At 32.5% G+C, this 24,110-nt stretch overlaps 1 protein-coding gene across 3 annotated transcripts in view; it reads left to right on the top strand.

Moving 5' to 3' along the window:
- The window catches only part of SCAP (SREBP cleavage activating protein), a 28,644-nt gene extending 5,734 nt beyond the window's left edge, over positions 1-22,910 (top strand). For 2 of the 3 annotated variants that reach the window (XM_074173856.1, XM_074173857.1), the window contains exons 3-12: positions 2,148-2,375; positions 5,290-5,470; positions 5,844-5,989; positions 6,045-7,384; positions 10,240-10,563; positions 13,922-14,225; positions 14,283-14,601; positions 14,722-14,940; positions 15,586-15,859; positions 18,651-22,910. In XM_074173856.1, the coding sequence (XP_074029957.1) occupies positions 2,148-2,375; positions 5,290-5,470; positions 5,844-5,989; positions 6,045-7,384; positions 10,240-10,563; positions 13,922-14,225; positions 14,283-14,601; positions 14,722-14,940; positions 15,586-15,859; positions 18,651-19,036 (3,721 nt within the window). In that variant the 3' untranslated portion in view covers positions 19,037-22,910. The remainder of the gene's footprint in view (positions 1-2,147; positions 2,376-5,289; positions 5,471-5,843; positions 5,990-6,044; positions 7,385-10,239; positions 10,564-13,921; positions 14,226-14,282; positions 14,602-14,721; positions 14,941-15,585; positions 15,860-18,650) is intronic. The other variant, XR_012465151.1, reaches the window with a different exon arrangement.
- The last annotated feature ends 1,200 nt before the right edge of the window (positions 22,911-24,110 follow it).

Raw genomic sequence — 24,110 nt, 5'->3', positions numbered from 1 at the left:
AATTAATAAACTAAACATACATATTTTCAATTTCACCCAGAAATGCCACAATTTTTAAACTGAGTCAAGACAATATTTCTTATCAGGGCATTCATTTTGGTACAAAAAATGTAACAAGCTTTTTCTCATTTTGAGGTACACTGGTCAACAGTTGCTTGGGATGGAACTAATTTTATGTTAAGTTTTTGGTGAAAAAATAAAATCCACAGAATGTTGATGCTACATTACGTTATCAGTTTTACACATAAATCAATAAAATTTGTTGTGGTGCCTGGCCTGGTTGGTCTGTTCTTAAAATTTGTAAACTTTTAGAAAGTAGGTACTGGTGAATCTTAGCAATTGTTGAACAATGTACATCATCACCACTTATTTGTTTTTTGCAATGTTGATTCACCCGTAGATAGCACTAAGTAGGTATTTCTAACTTTTTTGGTTGTAAAAGAGTTTTTTCTCATTTCGTGGTAACCGCATGAGTAAAAAAAAATAAAGGGTATGGTTAGATTCCATTTTTTACGAGCTTTTCAATGAACCCATACACGACATAGGTTTGCATTTGAAAAAAAAAAGTTGGGGAGTGTTTCAGCTAAGGGGTTGGAAAAAAAAATCATTTTATTGCCAAAAAATGCGTACAACGTGAAATCAACTGACGTGTTTCAGCGTTTTTTTTTTTTCTCAAAATAAAAAAGATATTAATTTTATTCCGGACATTTGCGCACCCCTGTATACAAATATATGATTATGTTGTGAATTAGGTTAAAGAAACAGACGAGTCAGTCATCAAATTGGCGGTCAATATCTGAAGTCAAATATTGAGGAAGTCAGCTTATTTTGGAACTGGTAACGAATTTGATTTTCCTCTCATGCTCAATTTCGGTTCATATTACCTCTCTTCTTGTATTTTAAATCTCATCAAGATTGATTGATTTGTTTAACATACTCCCCTAACTTATATTTGATCTGCAATACCTAAAAAAAAAGAGTTATACCAGTTGAACAATATCTAATTCCTCCAATACTTATGGAGTGACTGTTGGTATAACATCATAACAAAGACCACTTTTCACATATTTGAGATTGGTAATTCCAAGATTGTATGTGCACATTTTGTCGTTTTTTATTTGAATTAGTTTTCAACACAAATTGAGTTTACTTAGTTGTCGAAATTTATAGAATTTTTTATAGTTTTTCTCTTCTGGAATTATTTGCAGTATTTTCAATTACTAGTTTTTTACTATGAAGGCCTAATTGAGTTTTCAAAAACTAACTAACCAAACTGTATTCAACTTAAAACATGACATATTTGGGAAACATTGCAATCACTTTCCTTGACTAGAACAGTGAAAATACTTTTCAGATCTATGTACATATGAATAAAATATGAATTCAAAAAAATGCGTTTTACAACTTTCTCAAACGACCTTGCAATTCCAGTTCCTTATCTCATGTTTGATTATAATTATATACCTTTGTAAACTAGCTTAATGGTTCTTTGGTAAACATAATTTTACATGATGCAATAAAAATATCATATTTTTATAAGCATACTATTACTACTACTATATTATCTAACTTCAATTGTCTGAATACTTCCTTCTAAATTACATTATTGCAGAAAATTGTTGGAATTATAATAGTTTTTTGACAGAATATATTGTTTAACATCATTATAAATTACAATTAGAATTATTCCTTGATATGAATAATTGAAATTGTTGTTACCTTGATAAGCAAACTTTTCTCAAATTTGGTATTTTTCTATGATGAATGAGATTTAATAATATTTCTTTAATATATATTCAATATATATTGAGTATAAAATGATGCTTAATATATTCTTTGAAGGAAAAGATCTTTCAAAATTATTCGTCAACATTTCTCAACAGCATTGAATGATTGTTTAATCCAGTTCGTAGTCAAAGCATATATTGAAATCTTGATAATAATTTCTATCAACTTCACAAGATATTCTAATTTTGAAAACAAATATGTAGTTGTGCTTTAAGAAAAAACTAAGTTTGAATTTTCAGCATCCCATATACATCTTAATATTTATTTGAAATTGCAATCTTGCTGAAAGCATAAACTAAACTTATTATACATTCAAAATATTTTTCCTTGGAGGGAGTCTTGAAAAGTTTCATTTTCAGGTCACCTTTAGTGAATCTTCCTTTCCCTGGAAGGGCTCCTCAAGTGTGGACATCTCATCTGAATTCAACCGATGGCTCTCAACCATTTTGTTATGTCCAGCAAGTGGTTCTCAGAGTAGGTGTTTTACCATGGGAGCCCGAGTTGAATTTAGGTGATGCCTTCAGAGCCCCTCTATATGAGGCTTTCAAGTTATTAGATGTTGTAAGAAATCACCAAGACAACGAAAGGTAAGGAAAATCTAAAGATAGTTTATTATTGGATAGTGAAAAATATGTCAATTTATCTATTTATTGATAGGTAAATAATAAATAACATTAGTGTGGAATATACAGGCTACACAATTTTTTCTGATGAAAAAAATATTTCAATTACAGTAGCATATGATAATTTTTAGTTAAAAATTGAAGAGATGAGAATTGTGAATTCAGACAATCTGTTTGTGATGATGCAACATTCAAATGAATCATGATGTATTCATAGTTTTCGATATTCATAATCATTCATTTATTCACATTTCCTAATTTTTTTTTAACTAAGTCTTCCAAATATTTTTTTATTGTTATATTAATTTTCTTTTTTTTCTCTCTCATAGATTTCAAATCTATCAACACTTTTTTAGACAGAGGAAGTCTAAACTTTCATCATTGACATTAATTTATTCAGAAAAGAAATGACGTTTTCGAGCACCAACTAAGGAAAAAGTAACATTTGAAGTTCATCTTTTATTCACCTCTCATAACTCATGTATTATCAACGTTTGTTTGAAGGTGGTTGACAATGTTTCGTGGTGTATTTCATCAATTCGGACTTCCATTGTCTAATATAATATAAATTGATTTGAAATTCCTGAAAAAATATTAATAAGATTAACCGAAAATAACAATTTTTCAGTTTACAACAAAATTGTCATATACTTTTATGATAGAAATGTCACTGTCTATTGGAAAATATAACATACATAGATTTTCATTAGAAATACATTAATAGTATAAATATTTTAAACCAGCTTTTAAACCAGAAATTAACCAATTAAATTTTTCTAAAAAGAAGAAAATAAGGTTTATATTAATTAAAACCCATCAATCTATTACAATGCACTATTTATCTGATATAAAAGCATGTCAGTACATTTACCTTTTGTATAAAAAACATTTTATTTTTATAATTTCAATTTTATCTGTTTATTTTCTTATTTTACCCGCCTGTCTTGTCTGCATTCTATACATTTCTTTGAACATTATTGTGTGCACGAAGAAAACCTGCCAATTAAAGCTCTTACTGCACTTTCCAACTAAACTTGTAGCCTACTTGAATTATTAGTTTTTGAGCCGTCGGTATCTCAGACAAATACAACTTTATAGGAATTGAATGGAAAAGGTTATAACTTGAAAGTTTTGTCTGTTATTCTACCTTAATCTGGCAGACAAATTGCATTACTAACATAAAATATTTTTCAAATGTTGTTATGGTTTATTCTTGAGGGGGCCTGAGTGGTTTCCACTATTATGTTCTCTGATCACTCTAAAGTTTCAAATATCCTCTCGAAGAATTTTTTTTTAATTTAATTTCATCTCTTGGAGTTTCTTACTATACATATGTTCTTTTTTTCACTTATTAAGTCACCATTGTAATCGGAATTCAATTGGATTGTCACTTGATTCACCGGTTATTAAACAACTTGATTTTCTTCAAACTGTTCCTTTCATCATCATGTACAAATTAAAGTTATTAAAATGAAAACAAAGTTTGAGTTCGGATATTTCAATAGTATTTCGAGACCGTTTGCTATTCATCTTTCTAAGTAGTGATGTGATTTAGTTAAAAAACGAAGAATTTGTTAGTATTTCTTTTTTTTTTTGGTCTTCGCTTCTTTTAGGTTCAGTAGACCAGATTTATCAGCACATAAATATGCGAGAAATGTTTTGATTTGACAATAATAGCAAATCGTCACTGCAATGCATGCATTATGCATTGTAAATCTGGCTATAATTATTTCTGTCATGATTGACCATCAAATCAAATACTAAACTCCATTGTCACAAGAAAAATAATCTTATAGACAAAGTCTTATAATAGTGTTAATAATAATCCTTTAAAAACATATTAAACAGTGATAATTAAAAAATGAAGATATAAAATACAAAGCTTAGGTGGGCGGAGGGTAAATTAACACGAATTAAAAAATATAAAATACAATAGCAAACATAAAAATATAAATATACTAAGCGAATAAATATGAGTTCTTAAGTGTATCAAGAGTCGAAACTATCATCAAAATACTCCTGAACTGTAGATTAGACCCCATCAACCAGAAACATTTTGACCCGCTTTTCTGAATCTATTGTACACTATGATTTCTTTAACTTGAACTAGCAGGTGATTGAATATTAAAATACCATTGAAAATAATTGAGTCCCTATCTAAGGAGCTTGTGGGAATAGGCAGTTCTATATTGTTATTGTGACTGCGGGTATTACACTAGTACGTTTTCTCCCGTAGGTTTACCAATACTTGACTATACTGTATAATAATCAAACTTAACTTTATTTCACAAAGAAACACTTCAACTAAAACTTCGACTATTATTCAAATGTGTATCGCCTTATTAGATCGCTCCGCGTACGGCACTGTCACTGAATCTTGACTATCCCGATAGGCGAGTTGATCGCGTTTATATTTGCCAATCGAAGGCGGTAGAAAATTCGTCGGAATTCTATCGAAGCCGGTAGCAATATTCTCACCACGTCTAGAACGACTGCGAACATCGAAGAATCGCGAAACGTCGGTCGGACTGGGCGCGCTCTTAGCCACGTCACAAATGGTTTATGGCCAGTGGCGGCCGGCGTTATTTTCTTTAGGGCAATAGTCATTTGAATTAATGTCTGAATCAAACGCCCCAGCAGGCACTTACGTATCTAAAATGGGAATCCATAAGAGCAATGCGTGCATTATGTGTTGTGAATCTGACTCTATTGTCAAAATTGATTTAACTCTAAATTATATTTCACTAGACTTGTTCCATCTGTTTCCTTTTTTTTTTTCATGAAATATAATTCTTAACAATCATTATACAAATGATTCATGGGACTATCATACTGAAATAGTCCCTTTCAATATATTTGAGACGTACTTATATTTCAGTTTGAAATCTTTGGGTCATGTATGCCTTCATATTGAAGCCATTAAGAAGACAAAAATGGATCGAACAAATATTTTGCCTCAGTACAGTTGCCTTGTTTTATCTCCTGCGAATCTCTGGAATCAAGATGTGCTGCAGTTTTCCCAGGACAGCTCTTTACTCACTACTATTTTTAGTCATCATGTAAGTCTTATTCTCTAAGAAATGTATGATTTTTTTAAAAATTATATATCACTTGAAGTCTGTATTTATTTTGTTGTGGAATTGGCTGCGATGGTAGTGCGTCCGACTCACGATCGGAAGGTCGTGTGTTCGATTCCCGCTTCGACCAGATATTTTTCTCGAGAGAATTTATCTGGTTGAAGCTGGAATGATTCTGCAACCGTGTTAGGAATCACACGTTAAAAGGTAAGACCTCGTTAGTCCTTAACTCGCACAAGTTTCTCAACTTCTGAGAGTTGTCGTTCGTATGGGGGCGGCAGCTGATTAACGGAAAAACAGATTTTTTTTTAACTAGTCAATTCAGTTGAATTAACATTCATTCAAACTATTTCAGAGTTTTCAAAAAGGGAAGACATCTGTATCAGATATGCTCTTTGGAATGCATCTTTTTGATGCTGGTATCAAGCGATATCCTATCAGAAATCGCCAACGAATAATACAATACGCAGTAACTTTGTTCTTTAAGAAATATGATTATGAGTAAGTTTCAAACAATACTGCCAAATATCATATATTATTCCGTCTCTTTTTACAGATTTATAGAAGGATTAAGGAAAAAACTAATTTCACTTTATCCCTTGCATCAAAATGACTCAAAAAATGATAACTATATAATGAATGACACGGTTCTAATACAATATCCAGGTGAAATAAATTATATCGAACTAGTGCCAATAATAGTGTCCTTCGTCCTAGTTTTTCTTTACTATTACTTTAGTGTGAGAAAAATTGAGCTCATCAAATCCAAACTAGGGATGGCACTCACAGCAACATTTACAATATTCTGCAGTCTCACAATGACTATGGGTGTTTGTTTCTTTTTTGGATTGACTTTGAATTTTGAAAGTGGTAAAGGGATAATTCCCTATCTTATCCTACTTGTTGGTCTCGAGAATGTGTTGGTTCTGACGAAAAGTGTTGTTGCCACTCCATTACACTTGGATGTGAAAATAAGAAATGCTCAAGGCCTGAGCAAGGAAGGATGGTCAATTACAAAGAACTTGTTCCTTGAAATAACAGTGTTAACGTTTGGTCTATTCACTTTTGTACCTGCAATTCAGGAATTTTGCATTTTCTCAATAGTTGCTTTGATAACGGATTATTTTTTGCAACTATTCTTCTTTTTAACCATACTTGGTTTAGATATGAGTCGTCTGGTGAACTCTGTTGAAAACATGAATCAGAACTTACGAAACGGTCTCTATCACCAACAGAATTTCTTCAATAAACCAACCAATATGAAGGGACTCAACCGGTCCAAATCACACCCAAGACTCTCTTCTTTTCCTGCGAATATTGTAGCAGGGCAAACACAAGGTGTACAGGAGAAAAAGATTCCTAAAAGAGTCAGACTTGTTAATATTTGGGCACGCACCAGATTTTTCCAACGTTCGTTCATGATTTTGATGATTATTTGGATATGTGTGATCGCTTATAATAGTGATCTGATCAATCAGTATATTGTCAAAGCAGTCATTGATGACAGAGGTGACGACAATGGAACTCATAACCTAGAAAACTACTCGTCAATAAGAGTGTTCCCCATTTCAACGAACAGACCAATTGAGGTGAACTATGTTACTTATAACCCCATAGAGGTTGAGTATCAACAAAATGGTACAGTTGAACTAGAAAAACTGAAACATTCGGAATATGCACCCTGGTTAAAGCTGTCATCGAGACACTGGTATGCCATACTAAAAAATTATAATGTGTCTCTGAGTGGTCAGACTATTGCGGTATTACCAAATATAAAGATATCCCATGTTGTGAGACCGGAACAGGCAGTTTTGCTGAGGAATCCAGATGAGAAGTATGGGGAAAAGTTCCAATGGCAGGCTTTAGCTGCAGCTTTAGATCCAATTGATTTCAGAGGTGAGTACTTAAACTTAACTTACTCCTACCAATATGGTGAAATAAAAGTACCACTTGAAAATAGTTTCAAATTTTAGTTTTCAAAATAAATAAAACGACAAAACCTATAGGTAAGGTTAAAAGTCACCAAATTTTGAAATTGAAAATAAAAGAAATTATGTTACTTCAAGATGTTTTGATGGTTATTCAGATTTTTTATACAGTCATTTTGGGTCTATAACCTTCCACAATCTGAAAAAATAAAATCTGAATATAGAGTTTGCTGAAGTGTAGTAAAGGGCAAACCGAAAAGTTCACCCCAAAAAGTTACTGCGTAATATAAACTATTGGAAAGTCCAATTAGTCAGTTGTATTCATAAATTTTGCCCACAAATTGAAAAAATCTGCTGAAAAAAAATTAAATATTTATACACAGCTTTCTTAATGATTAACATTTCAAAAAACAATCCTTTTTATATTCGAAACCTGTGTTCACTATAAATCTAAAATCATCTGGTGATCACTCAATAGAATGAAGTGAAATAAAAATCATCACAAAAGAAACTTATGGAAAAATTAGAAAACTCAAAGAATACATATATATTACTTTGGCAGGTAACAAGTGTATTTCGCACAGTTCTGTGGTTGAAAACAAAAATATGCACCTTATCTGAACTAAATTATCAAAAAACATCCAGTATATGTGTTGATGTAGACTGTCACATGTGACATCTGGACATTCCATTCTTTTGACTTGTGTCAAAAGAAATTAGAACCATCACAGTTTGAGGCGAGATTTTCATAGTGAATACAGGTTTCAAAAACGAAAAAAGATTGTTTTCCGAAACATTAACCACTTAAGAAAGCTAATTATCAATATTTAATTTTTTTATTAATTGATTTTTTCAATTTGTGGGCAAAATTCATGAATATGGCAAGTTACTGACTAATTGGACTTTCCAGTAGTTTATATTACGCAGTAACTTTTCTGAGTGAACTTTTCAGCTCACTCAGAAAAGTTCACTTTACTACACTTCAGCAGATTTTCTATTGATTTAGCTTTTATTTTTTCAGGTTTTGTAAGATTGTAGACCCAAAAAGACGGTATAAAATATTGAGTCCCCCACAAAAAATTGTCGTTTAATGAATACTATTCAGACTTGTTTTAAACTGAAGTAAAAAAAAAAAAGGATAAGATATTTATTCTTTCTCAGATTAGATTTATATTCTGATTTTCATAAAAAAAGACCTTTCTCAATAAAAATTAAACTTCTTAATTTGAAAGATTTACCTGTATTTTGAATTCCAAATAAAAAATAAATACCACTTTCATTTATTGAAGCCTTACATGTTCAGTGTTTTTTCTTTAAATTTCAATATTTATCTGGTTCAAAGCAGGCAGTGACTGATATCTAATTCACATTTTTTATTGTCACTGCTTACACCCAAAGTGCTTTGACTTTCCAAGTTTTATTTTTCTGGCAAAATTTAATCAGTAATTCCATTTCTTCATGTGTTATCAAGATATACCAATACATGGAAGATAATGTTTGCCTTTGTGCAAAAGGATGTTTTCATTTAGATAAAAAATGTTGATCATTCAATTTTCACTGTTAATGGTTATTATATCAATAATACAGGTCGAATGAATGATTAAGTTACATTCTGTTTTCAATTCATATGAGTTAGTTATAACTGACTGATGAAATAATTTACAGTTAATGTTCTCGTACTTTTATTGAAATTATAATTCAATTCTATACATTCAAATGTTTATAGTAATTATAATACTCAGAAAATGGACTAGTATGTCAAATAACGGCTGAGGTATGTATGAAATACATTTTGAGTGTCCATGTTTGAAATTCATATACTGTGAATATGCACAGAGTGTTCTGAAGAGATGTGTAAATGAGTAAAATATATCTCAAAGAAATGACTAAAAACCAATTTTATTTGGTGGTGAGATATATAATCTCACAGATTTTATGTTTTACAGATGTTACGTTTCAACCACAACAAACTTATAAAATTGACCAATTGAAGTAGTTATTTAATAGGTAGTTTTCACCTCATACACTTGTTTTGTTTACATAATCGGTGGATTCGGGAATGATGTCTGTTTTAGTGTTACATTAAATAAGTACTTTATAGTTTTATGTTAATTTTTTCTCAAGCTTGCAGTTGGCTTCTACGATTGTCATGTTTGAAAATTATACTAAATACTGTGAAACCCTAACAGGTTTTTATATTTCTAATAGTTGGATAATATTCGAGTGAAGAGATATTGAAACAATTTTTATAAATGTTCAGTTTCTTCACTTTCTAAGAAAATGTTATTTGTAGAAACCCATGATATTTGGGTAGGCCTATTTACTCTTTCTATATTGTTTTATTTGGTAAGTACCAAATTCACATTTCTAGTATTACAAATTTTTCATCAACCACTGTTTGTAGGAAACCAACTGATTTTGAAAACTAATAACCAGACTATTTATCCCGGACTTCAGATTATGTCATTATATATTCGGGTGTCAACGAATCTATTAAACAAGTCGTAACTTCCAGACTATTAGTTGTATCAAATTGATATTTGTTTAGGTAAATGGTATGTGAAGAGTAGAGTTTTCACATATTTTTCACTTTCACATTTTTTATTTCTCATTCATTTCTGGATTAGAATGTGACATTTTCAAAAGTTTTTACGCCTATTTAACTACCTATTGATTTTAGCAAAACTCTCCTATCATTCTACTTCTGCAAATTCATTTAGTCATTGGTACTCTTTTGTCCTACTTAAGGGACAAAAATCAACTATTTCAACCAACAGAAAATATTTTTTTTCATTGATTAATTACTGTTACTGAAAATTACAGATGCTGAATCTGCTGGAACCTCAGCGATGCCCCAGTCAGAACAGCCTTTTTATCCCACTTCCCCTATGGAGATTCTTCTAACGACTATTTTGTGTATCATCAGTATCTTAGTTTTAGCTTATGCTTTTGTTGTTCTCTATCGTTGCATTTGTTCCCGCAATTATGCTGAGTGGAGAGCATCGTGGTTCAATGAAAAATCCGGAGATGAGTCTTCACAGGAAGATCAAGTATTGTTGGAGGCTGTGCCTGTTATCCTAGAGGGACACCAACAGGCTATAGAGTGTCTGGTGGCTGATAGTACAAGCATTATAAGTGCATGTTTAGGTAAGTTGATCATTGAAATTTGTGTGTTCCTATAACCTAGCCAGCCTACAGTTTCGAAATGAATAATTCATTTATTGATTGATTGAAACGTCTTGCATTATGAAATTTTCGTATTAGGAGAATAGTACACTCTTTTCACATAAATACAACGAAATACCTACAGTAAATAAAGTTTTGTCAGTTATTCTTGAAGACAGTTTTTTTCTTGATATAAGAACTAGATTATGGAAGATATTACAAGAGCTGAACTTCACTTTTGGAAGACAAGATGGAAAGAGAATATTTAAGAGAAATAAAGAAAGCCAGAACACTGAGTAAATCTATTTTTTATTTGGATGAAACATGGGTCAATGAGGGTCATACCATCTCGAAGGTTTGGCAAGACCAGAACATCAAAACTCTAAAGTGTGTCTCTCAGTACAGCCATACTTTTCTACTTCTTGAAAATGGCTTCGAAGTGGAACGTCGAACAATGCAAAGCTTTGATCGCTGTTCAATCCAAAATTCAGATGTTCATATTTCTAACCACAGAAATCTATTCTATTTGTATACTTATCTGTTGACGTTTCAAAAACTTTATCCATTTTCATTATCAAATCTACGATCAATTTGATATTATTAAATTGGATAAAGAAAAAAGATAGTCTTCAAAACGTCACCAGATGATACATATTTATTTTTATATGTAAAATTGTATTAATTCAAGTTACTGACAAATTAGATTTTTTTTTCAAACGGCTAATTTATCAAATGCAGTAATTTTTTGCCCTTTCTACATTTATGTTTATTTTTAAATTCAATATTCTTATTATTTTATAGATCTGTAGAAGGTAACAATCCTAAATAAAAAAACATTCCAAATATAAATTGTCCTCAAAATAAAATATTTAAACAAAATTAGTTTTCACTATATTTCAATTATCTTCGCATCATACAGAATATATCATTGGAAAATTTATATTAATACCCCAGTCCGACGCCTATTAATACTATTTTAAACGCAATATGATAAACAGCGTCAGCCACCTCTTTTGAAGTTCTTTGTCACAAGTCACTATTTCAATGGCTCCTTAGCGGCGTCCTCAAGGGGCATAGCGGGGAGAAAACCGAATGTACTATAATACTAAGCTGTCGTTCTTGGTAGGTACACATAGGTATTTGAAGTCAACCAAATAAATCCAGCTTCTTAACGAAACTGATTATTTATGTCGTAGGTAATCTTTCAGGTCAGGTAGCAAAAGTGAGACTCTGCCAAACGCTAAAAACCTGATCTCTGGTCTGCTTTGGGACAGGCACAGAGTATGTGCTCTGCTACCATGACCTGAAATTTCCTCGTGATACCATATGATACATTTTCCTCAGCCAGCCGTCACTCTGCCACTACATTCCCAGGTAGGTAAGCAACACAATTGTGTGGCTTGTGAAGTATGGCTCTTGTGATGCCTTTCGGGGCGGCGCCTCCCAATGGCCACAGTGTACTAACTGCATCCACTAGTCAGGAGATACTTTCCTGATTCTCTCAGATAACCTGCAGCTATCCAGGTCGGAATGTGCAACCCAAGAATCATAGTGGTGTTCACAGAAAATTCCAGTTGATGATTTCTTTTGCATCAACCCATTGAGTTCGTGATATATTTTTCCAGTAATAAATGATGGGAACGTATCATCATTGTTCGCTTTTAAGATTCTTGAAATCCAAATTGGTAAATACTGAGCAAACCGGTATTATGAGTTTTTACAAAAAGTAGGGTAATTTTTTGGGACAAAATGTTCGCTATCACGATTGATGGCTTACACTCAGACTAATTTTGAAGTCGATTATTCAAAACATGGTTTGGGAAGAATTTCACTAGTTCGGACTTCCATTGTCTACTATATAAAATGATTTGAAATCCCTGAAACAACTAAAAAAGAAGAATTGAAAATGAATAGCTGAAAATAACAATTATATTAACCAAAATAAACCTGAAATGAAATAATAGTGAAATAAAATACAAGTAAAAATAGAACAATTAAATAAATAAAAATAAAGAAATGAAAAAAGAAAATAAAAATAAAAAGTGGAGAGATTCCAAGTCACGTTAGTTAACGACGTTTCGATTGTTAGTATCTACAATCGTCTTCGGGTGATGACTGGACTGATTCCTCCGAGAGATGACTATTTATAGGTCGTTCGAGTACTTCCATTTTCCGCTTCACTGGTTCCGTGGGAGATGACCGTTTGGCGGGAGTTGGCCATTTTTCGCTTGATGATGGGTTTCCATATGTTGCGTATTTCTACGTTGGCTTGGCTGAATATGTTGTTGGACAACATGTAAGCGGCTTCCTTGAATTTTCTCCTAAACCAATGTTCCTCTCTGTGCAAGATCTCAGCTTGGGACCACTCGATGTGTTGATGGGTCCAAACATGGTCTGCTATTGCTGATTTGCTGGTTCCCCTCGCTGTGTGTGTTTCTTGTGTTCGGCAATGCGAACATTCAATGGCCTCTTAGTTTCACCAATATAGGATTTTCCGCACTCACAGGGTATCCGGTAAATGCAATTCTTGGAATCGCAGTCCGCGTTTGGTGGCCTGGTTTTCGTGAGGCTGCTACAGATAGTGTTGCCGGATCTGAAGTAGGTTCTTATGTTTATCTTGGAACCAATTCTTCTTATCCTCTCCGATAATCCTCTGATGTAGGGAAGTGCAAGCACTGGTTGCACTTCCCTACATCACCTTCAAACATGGTTTGGGAAGGCTTTAACAGCTTCTTGAGGTGATGAAAATCGCTGTACGATTGATGCACTACTACAATGAAATTTTGAACAGTGTTCTATGATGATACTTCCTTACCAAAAGTTGAAAGGAGACATTCTATGAATTTTTATCAAAATGTATCATTCATCTAAAGAAAACCTTCAAGTGTGATTTCTATGTTTCTATTGTCAAACAGTTCCTGTCAACTAACTGCACTCTCGGTTCGAACGCAGCCGCTAATTCTAGAGCAATGAAAGGTGAATTTTAAAAAACCTTAGCACCCTAAAATGGTCGTTTGGAAAAACATTAAAGCCAACTCTTGTACCAAAAAAAGAATTCATAACAGTTTTCTTAACAAGATTTTCCACAAGTTTCTCAAAAGTTTCCAGCCAGCAAAGAAATGGCTCTTAATCACAGTCATTTCCTTTGGATAATAATTCACTAACTGCAACTTTTAGACATTCAGGAAATATTCCACCTGAGAACGAATTGTTGATTGCCTCTTTGTTAGACCTCAAGTCATTTGATTGTGGGTGATTGAATAGAAAGAACCTTATTTTGGCTTCACAGTAAAATATCCAGGAATTTCTTACTTGTACTGATTGAAGGATTTTTTTTTAGGTGGGCAGTTGAAGGTTTGGGATAACAACACAGGTGAGCTGATTGCCAATATAGACCGCAAGGCTTTTTTCTCTGACAACAAACCGCCTGATCTGGCATCTGAGTTGGATGACAGAATTTCTGACTATGATTCTAGTTCACCTCCGAAAGATGAGACATTGACGTTTCCTAGATTGCTCAACAAAATCAACACTGACTTCTCACATCATATAGGCGATTCTCCTGCATACACAGATTCCAAGTATGATTTCAACAAGTCATATAGGTACTTTTATTTCAACCACAATTTTGATGTGCGGCTCAGGTAATTTATTCTATTCAAAAATTTTATCAGTTATCTGAATTGTAGTTATTGTTCCAGACATAAGTATGATTGTGTCAAAGATGATATGGCAAAGCGAACGAGTATTGAAGAAAACATACACAAAAAGAGAAGGAGCATTGATGATAATGACGAATCTGAAGTTAGTTTCAAAAGCGAGTATTCTCAATCGGGTTGGAAAAGAGATGTTAACAACTCTTCAGTGAATGGTAGAGCGAGTATCAATAACGATCAAAGCAACTTTTCATGCTGTAAGCTATCTCCTGTTTGGTGCATGGATTATCAGGACAATTTAATTGTCATTGGTTGTGCTGATGGAAGGTTGGAGTTCTGGGAGGGTACAACAGCAAAGCTGAAGGTGAGTTATTCAAAATACATTCTAATAGGTGGTGACTAGCCCCAAAATCCTTCATTCAATGGATCTTGATATGACAATCAAACCAGTATTGTGTGAAATTGTGTCCTACTCATTTTGCAGTGTATTTTCGAAGACGGAACTGAGTCTAGCATTAGCCATGTGAAAATAATTGGGGCTAGAGTCATAGCTGTTCGATTATGTGGTATGATAGAGTTACTCCAGCTTCAAACTTATAATCAAGGTCGTCCCATAGACTGGAATTTTACTTGTGCCTACAGAAGGATGCATGTGAGGACAGCCTCTGCAGGATCTATCACAGACCATGATTTACCAATACAGGTAATTAATAACATTAAATAATTTATCAATGCAATCAATAAAGTCTCCCATAAAATAACTTTTCTTTAATCGTCATGAGTTGATTTGAAATACATTTACCGGCATGTGCAGCTGAAGGCGTCCCTTCCACACATATTTTTTGCAGTTTTCTGTTATCTTGAATTTGTCTAAATTGACTTTTTCAAGATGCCTTCCTTTCAGTAATTCCTCAGCAACATATTATCTTACATATTATCGTAATAGTACGATTTGAAACGTAAAGTGTGTCTAAAACAGTGTAAATTAACAACAAATCATATTGTAATTTAAAAAATCTTTGACTTTCCTGATTCAAATTATTTCAACAGTACAGTGACTAAAGGATACATTTGAATTTTGCTTTATACAGTATTTTGGAATTTTTCACCAGTGTTACCTCAAAAGGAAACCATATAGCAATTACATTAATAGAAAAAATAAGCGTTTATATCAAATAAATTGTGTATTGTAGTAAATTGATGGGTTTGAATCAATTTAAAACTCATTTTCTTTTTTTGAGCATATTAAAAGAGCTTGTTTTCAAAAATGTTTTTTACTATTCACTCATTCCTAATCAATACTCCGGACTAAGTTTATAATATTTTGTTCAGCTCAACTATATTTCAGACTGATAGTGAAGAAGACTTGAGATGCATCAAATTGCAAACCATCAAAGCTCATCAACAGCCAATAACTTGTCTGGACTGTGAGGGGAGTAAAATTCTGACTGGAAGCCAAGATCACACATTAAAAGTGTTCAGGTTAGATGATGGAAGTCCCCTGTATACGTTACATGGACACTGTGGACCCATCACTTGCCTCTTCATTGACAGAATCAATCCTGCCACATCTGGCAGTGGATCCCAAGATGGAATGTTGTGCGTTTGGGATCTGCTAACAGGTTAGTTATCAAAGTAAAATATTGATTTAAAATAATTGTTCAACTAATGTTTTACAAACAACTTACATACTTACTTATAACATTCCATAATACTTTCAATTTCAACTACTTGATGAGCAACTGCCTATAACAAAAGATTGATTGTAAAGAGTTAGATGTAAACAAAATGTTTTTTGTCAATAATTAATAATAGTTAATCCCATGATGAATAAATTTTTTTACATTCAGCTATAGCTTAGATTAGTCTTTCTCAAAGTGTGCGATAACGCCCCCTTGTGGGCGCTGGAGGCCTATAGGGGGGCAGTAAAAGGCACAGAGAAGATTGGGGGGGCGTCGAAGCGGTTTAGGGGGGCGATGGCTAATTTAAAAATGTTTTTCTGCTTTTAACACAAACTTTACCGCTTCTTTACGCTGAGTGCGCGTTTCCTCGTGTAACGTTATTTAGGGGACTAGACAGTAACTATTTCCTGTCTGATAGTTGTCAAACTGTACGATAGATGGCGGTAAGATTCAGTGCGAAGCGAGTTTTCGAAGCTAGTCTCCGTTTTCGAAAGTACTAGGCCCGTCCGCTGCCTCATATAAAAGCGCGCGCGCCATTCAGCCAGAGCCAGTAATGTCATTCGGCGATATTACAAAAACAAGTGAATTTAGTTACCGACTAGCTAGGTAAAGTGCTGTACGTGCGGTGGTGAATACTGTGAGTGGTGTCATTAGCAAGTTTTGAATACTCGATTCTTTACTTCTGCATTTTTGAAGACAAAATTATGTCAGAAGCAAAAAAGAAGAAATGACAGTATAGAGTGGAATATATAAAATATGAATTGATTGAAAATCCCACAAATCCATCTTCGCCTATGTGCCTCCTTTGTCAGAAAACATTTTCCTTGCTAATTGCTCGAACTGGTAAACCTCACACTATTGGAGAGGATTTAATTTTACCGGCAATAAAAGAAGTAATAACTACTGTGCTCCATAACCAAGGGCAGATATTATCCGAAAAATTCTTTTGAGCAATAGTTCCGTGCAAAGACGAATTGATGAGATGGCTGAAAACATTGAAGAGTCATTGGGCAATAATCTGAAGACTTCTAAATTCTCAATTCAGTTAGATGAGTCCACTTTACCAACCAATGAAACATTGTTGTTGTCATGCGTGAGGTTTATTATAAATGTGAAAATATATCAAGAACTACTATTTGCCAGAAATTTAGAGACGGATACAAAAGGAGAAACCATATATAATACACTGTGAAAATTTTGTGATGACTAAGAAATTCCACTGAAGAATATTATATAAGCTGCTACGGATGGCGCTCCGGCTATGACAGGACGTCACAAAGACTTCATAGGGTACTTAAAAAATAAAATTCCAGATGTGCTCGCTATACATTGCGTCATTCATAGGCAGCATTTGGTTGCGAAAAATTTGTGTGAGCGCCTCTCAATCACTGCAATATATCATCAAAGCAGCCAATAAAATCCGAAACAGCCCTTTAAATGACAGATTATTTAATCAGCTTTGTGTTGCTAATGATGAAGACTTCAACCGATTGCTATTTCACACAGAAGTGCGTTGGTTATCAAAAGGTAACTGTCTGACTCTACTTTACAATCTATTTGACTCTGAAATAGGAGTTCTTGGAAAACAAAGACAAAGAATTGCACTACAACCTCATCACTTCAAAGAATGATATTGCGTACTAGACAGACCTGTATAAATTATTTAATGATGTCAATCTCCAACTTCAAGATGACGACTTGAATTTGATTAAAACAAAAAAGTCATTGCTGCTTTTGCCAAATTGCTGTTATACAAGAATAATATCGGCAGACGTGAGTTTTGCAATTTCCCTAATTTGTCAGCAGTATCCTTCAACAATGATGACTTGCTTGTTTACTGCCAATATTTGAAGAACCTCCACAGTGATTTCGCAGAACGACTCATTCTTCACATTAGATTAGTTTTAAAACTCAAATTGAAATGTTTGTTTTAATAATATGAATAAAAGTTTTCCTAATAATACAAAATGGTGTTTTACATTACCCTCATCAGAAAGTCTTATTTTCACATGACACACATAATTTAATTATTAAAGTAATGAATGCCATTGTGATTCTTAAGATGTAGTAAAGTAAAAAAATTAGGGGGGCCCTAGAAAATAATTAATTCTCGAAGTGGGCGATAGACAAAATAAGTTTAGGAGCATCTGGCTTAAATGCATGCATACATTGATGAGAAATTAGAATTTGTGAGCCACAACTTTATCATAGTACTAAGTGTTACATCAACCCTTATTTATAAAAAGTTCCTCGTCTATAATGGTTGAAAAATATACAACCACCTGCCAGATTATATAAAAGAAATAGTGTTTGTGACTTGTGATTTGTTGGTTGATAAACCCTATTATAATTATAGAATTTTTACAATGAGTTTTATTTAAGAAGTGACATTTGAGAAGTATATCACTATCAAATATCTTTCAAAAAAAACTCAGCATACATGACATTCACCTAACCTCTCCTCTCCATGGCATTTCCTATTTGGTGCTCATAACAAGAATATTTTATAGGATGCGTCTATTTCATGCTATATCATTTGATGATCAACTTTTTCGGATATCATTGTTATCTTATTCTCCCTTACATTCACCATTAACATTCTCTGAAGAGTTATCATAATCTGTTGAAAAACAATTTGCAAAACTTTTAGCTATTTGTTCACAGTTCACTTTAATGTATGTTGTGGAATAATAAAATTTGTATTTTTCATAGTGACATTTTAATTTTACAGGCGCATGCATGTATAGCATCCAAGCTCACAATGGAAGCATAACCTCGCTGACCTACTCTGCAAGTTACGTCATTTCTTTAGGCACCGATGATCGTCTCTGCGTGTGGGAGCGTTTCCAGGGTCACCTACTCAACACGATTAACATCTCACAGCCGTTTTCAAATCAAGTTCTTATGCTGGCGCAGCATTTGGTGATTACTGCTCGAAGTGGTGGACTAGTTATCTGGGACGTTCGAACCGGAGATTGTGTTAGAACAATTACTCTCGGTAGAGCACCGTTCATCTTCATCAACCAGCTGATTTTGCTACGGGATGCAGTTTTGTGCGATTACGGGAAACAGTTGAGGATAGTCAGATTTCCACTAATTACACACAAGTTTGACTAGAGTAGCCTTTAGTTGTTTCATATTTGCACTTTTTTAGATAGATCAGTTTTCATTTCACTTTGTTGAAGTAGAGTAAGAAATTGAGGTGTCTTGAGTTCTCTGATGTGATTATTGGGGAAAAGTGCAGGGAAGATTTGAATGGTTATTCGAAATTACAGTAAGAGAAATCCTTCAATTCAACATGTTTCTTTTTTGTTAAGTGTAGAATCCAATGCTCCAAGAGCACGAGCAAAAAAACACCTATGGAATTTTTTATCGAATTGAACAAAGGAAAAATTGCCAAAGAATTTTTTTTTCAATATTTAGTCCATCTAGGAATAAACAAGTAGAAGAAGGCCAATATGGGAAAACCGGAATCTGCTAGAGATTCAAAGTCGCTCAAATTAGGATAAAGTTGCCTAGTTCAGATATTGTTTAACGTTTTGGAACTTTGAACATTTAGATTATGCGTGATTATACATCAGTAAAATTGTTATCAAAAGGGCTAACTTATGAAGAGTGATTCTTTTTCCAGTCCATGTAAAATTGGTCATGATTTCTTGTAGACATAACATTGGAAAATAAGTAATCACCATCTTGTATAGCTTGAAAAATAACAGCAAAAAAATGTTTTCTGTTTTTTGATGTCTCATTGAGTAATGTCGGAAAGTTTTTTTTTTTGTATTCATATCTGGAATTTTAATATTAATATTTGTTACAAAAAGGATTTGCGGCTTTATAACTCCTATTTAATTATATGATGTTTGGCATATAATTTAATAGGAGTTATAAAGCTTCAAATCCTTTTTGTAACAAATATTAATATTAAAAAACTAAAAATAAATGAAAATTAGTTGCATCATTCAAAAAAATATATCTGGAACTATTCGGAACATCCTAAAATTTGAGACAACCTTCAAATATAATCAAGTGGGAAACTTTTTTCAAATTCAATTGACACAGTATTTCCGATTTTCCTATGCTTGGCCTCCATATTTTGCAAAATAATTCAATTTTTGAAAAAATTATTTTTATAGTATTTGTAGTAATCATTCAATCACATTTTAGATGATGAAATTACTGAGTGTAGTTATGATTAGTAAAAAGTGGGACAAAGAGCATTAATCATCGTCTATTCACGGGTCTAGAAAGCATACTGTAATGAAATACAAAAAAAACAATAATTCTTTTTTCAATAAATTATATTAAGTGTTGATACCTACCAATAATACTATGTATATGTAAAATAGTACAGTTTTTACTGTTTATTGATGAAAAGACAGGGTCTCTCTAAGGTCAATATCTATGCTAAACAATATCGGATGTTGTTATCACTTGGATGATAGTCTGGTTCTTGAGTGGACTTTTGAGATAGTTTCCTCTGTTGTACTAGAAATCAGATATTTTAAAGATCTCTCATTTCTTAATAATATCAAAATATGATTTACTACCCAAAGGTTTGAACAGCTTATTTGCAAAGCCTTGTAAATTAAAATTGACAATTACAAATGAATAAAAGAAAGTGTATAGATAGATAGAGTGTCTTGATAAACTTTGTCCATAGTGTAATAAGCCCTCACAACCAGGAATTATTCGACTTTATTTCTGAATTTCTTCTTGTTCTGTCATTTGACTTTAATTAATGAGAATATAATAGAATAACTTCTCACTCTTGTAGGCAAATACATTTTCTGTAAGTGCTTGGAGGCGTGGAAAGGCAAATAAGGTGTGATCGACATGTACTATATTTTGAAATGCAATCAATTTAATTTATAATTTTTTTGTGGATAAGATGCACCTTTTCATAAATAAAAAGACAAAACAGGTACATAATCTTCTGTTTCATAAATAATCCTTTTAACTAGCCTTGTATAAATATCTGATTACAATTTTTTGTAATAAGAATACCGTATTGAAAAGATATTGCTTACAGTTGGTCCACAAACAAATTCCATAATGTAAATGGGACTCAATTTTAGCAAGGTAAGCTGACTCGTAATGGCAGTATCTAACTGTCTTGTAACAACTTTTGAGTATGGCATCCCGCTGCTGTATGAAAACACTTGAGGGGAAGCTATTGTATAGCAAAACACATATTGCGGTTTTGTAAACTGTTCAGTGAAAATCTCACTATAAAATGTTACTTGCTAGTATTAATGCTAGTTATTTACATAATTCATTGACATGTCTATCAAATTGTTGTATAGCCCCCAAAAAAATGTTTTTTCAAGTTTTTCATTTTCCAAGTATACCTCCTCCTATATCTCATACATGAACGAGACTTCATTATCTAAATTGCCTGAAAAATTGTGAAGAGTGATGCCTCAGCACTATCCACAAAAATTTTAATGGAAAAAGCTCAAGTTTTTCAGATTCTAACTTTGCCTAGTTACTAGTGATTAAATATGGGTATAAGGATAATTTCAATATTAGACAGCTTTGTCATTATTACATTGATTGTATTGATTACATGTCAAATATCATATTCCAAGTGACTGTTGAATTTTATCAGTCAATTTAACAGAACTTTCTAAATAAGTCAACTATTTCTAGGAAATTGTTGAAAACAGTATATGCATACCTAACGTAGTGAAAACTATTTAAAATTATATTTTAATATAGTACTTACTTTTGTCAGTTGAAGTTTCCGTGAAAATACTTGCACATGACAAACTTTACACTGCTTCATTACCAGTGTCTGAGAACATGTGATGTCACAATGTTCATATTACAAGTAATCGTATGCGTATCAACTTTTAAAAAATCACCAACATAGATATATAACGTTCCGGAATTTTCGGTATACATGCATTGACTACCTTGATATTCTCTAAAAGAAGTTCTAGTATTTTTTTTATAAATCTGACATTGTGAAAACTTGTTTTTTTTATATTGTTTTCATTCTCAACTTCAGATTCTCATAAGCCCCCAACTGAGTAAATGATTTCTTTTTCTTTGATACTGCTCTCAGAAAGTACTACTATTTTTTTTGTTAGAAGTAATATTCTCGGCCTTGGTAGAAATTACACAAGCTGGCAAATTGTAAATCCCACCATGTTTCATACCCACCCATTTTGTCATCCGTGACTAGAATTTAACTTTTTTCATTTTTTTTGTGGAAATTACCTAAAATGATAACATTGCTCTGGTTCAAACCCATGATGTGTCATGAAATTGAGCTGGAGAGGTTGAAAACTAATCAAAGTAATTTTTGTTAGGGCTACTAAATTTAGTATCATTCGAGATTTCGAAAAACTAGTTTAAAATAAATTCTACACTGATTTCACCATGAAGTAACTTCCATTCAAGGGCACAAGTTTTTGTATGAAAGAAAGATTAAGTGTTTCTGTCATAATTACACAAAGTTATTATCATCATTATCTTTTCATCACTTTTCTAAAATCTCTTTATTGATCATCTTTTGGTATGTACATTGGACAATATCTCATAGAATAGTATATTTTAGTACAGAAATTGTACCAAAATTATATTTTTTTATGAACAAAAAATACCAAATTGCATAGAAACTAATTTGTCCTTGGTTCATTTTTGTTTGTGATACTTATTTTTTTAGGAACTCTTAATGTATTGACCAACTTCTTTACAAATTCTATTGAAAATAAATGTCCAATAGATCCCATATGACCTAATTTAAAAAATACTCTGTATAATACCAGTTATTTACTGTAAAAAAATTATCTGTTGACTAAAATTCAAATATATTTATTAATGGTGCCTTTCTAAGAAGATGTACTCTCTTCTTTTCATTTAAGTGTTAATGATTCGTTTTATAATTTTTGTATTTATTGAGACAACTTTTTTAAATTATTTATTTCAGAGGCTTTTGCTAGTTGTTGAGCTATTTTTGTAATATTCATTAAATATTTATACATTACTTGTTGTTTAATATATACAGGGTGTTCCTTAATAATATGCGAATATATCAAGGATGTAAATCTACGTGAAAAAATAATAGGTTGCCATATGAACTATGGTCCAAAAATGTTTCATTACAAAGGTATGAGGTGTTGAAGTTTGGGATATTTCAAAGGCATTGGGTAAGCAGTGAGTTTATAAAAGTTTAATTTTTCAATTAAAAATTATGTTGAACTTCAACAGTGGGGTGCGGAATATGACTTCGATATTTTTGAATTCCTCTCTCAATTTGGGATGAAAAAGTTCTCAAGTTTTTCACTACGATAAGTCTTCTTGGCCAAAAAATAAAAAAAAACTTGTCTGATATATTACTGAAAGAATTTATTATATTGAACGATTTTACTTTAGTTCTTGAATCACTTGGACGGTGAAACTTGATAAAACTGCTCAATTTTCGATTCAAAAAAGACTTATCCAATTTAACAGTGGCATGTGATTGGCCATTACCTTCAATATTTTGTTCAATTTCAAACAAGAAAGATATCTTGAGCTTCTTTGGTGACATACGATTATTCAAGAAAAAATATTAAAACCTTTGTATTGTCCAATTGCACAATTGATTTTTCTGTTAACAGTTCTTTCTTGTGGACAGATTTCAAAAAAGTTCTATGTTGGATCAAAGGTGATGGATAGAATTATAAACAATTTGTTACATATAGAATTGATGAAATACAAGATTTGACAGTTGCAAGCTTTACGGAAATATGTCCCTGGCAAATAAAATGCTGAGGAAGCAACAAGGATCACATATTCATCAAATATTGACTCAAATTACAATAGTTTTTGGTTTCAAATTCCTCTTTTTTTAATTTGAGTGATTCACTACTTGGACGATGGAAATGAGAGAAAATCCGCCAAACATTTTGTTGATTTCTTTATTTCTTCATCTTTTGCCTACCTATCAGAAGTGCACCAGTTTTCCAAGTGGCGAAAACTTGTGAAAAGTGCAGCAAAGGTATTAAGGTTTTGCAGGCTTCTAGAAAAACATAGTGGGAAATAGATATCGTTCTGGAGAATTAACCATCAAGGTAATAGAGAGATTGTGTCTCAAAAGAAGGCAAGAGAAGAACTTTGGCAAGGAATTGAGTTACTGAAAGCAAAAGGTTAGCTCGCTTTTCAATCTTTCAGCATTCGTTGATGATGATGAACTTCTGAAAAT

Source organism: Leptinotarsa decemlineata, unplaced genomic scaffold (assembly GCF_025532065.1).
Source record: "Leptinotarsa decemlineata unplaced genomic scaffold, Ldec_3_MD MMD2_tig00000505_RagTag_RagTag, whole genome shotgun sequence".
Classification (NCBI taxonomy): Eukaryota; Metazoa; Arthropoda; class Insecta; order Coleoptera; family Chrysomelidae; genus Leptinotarsa; species Leptinotarsa decemlineata.
This window is presented reverse-complemented; position numbering and strand designations above follow the sequence as displayed.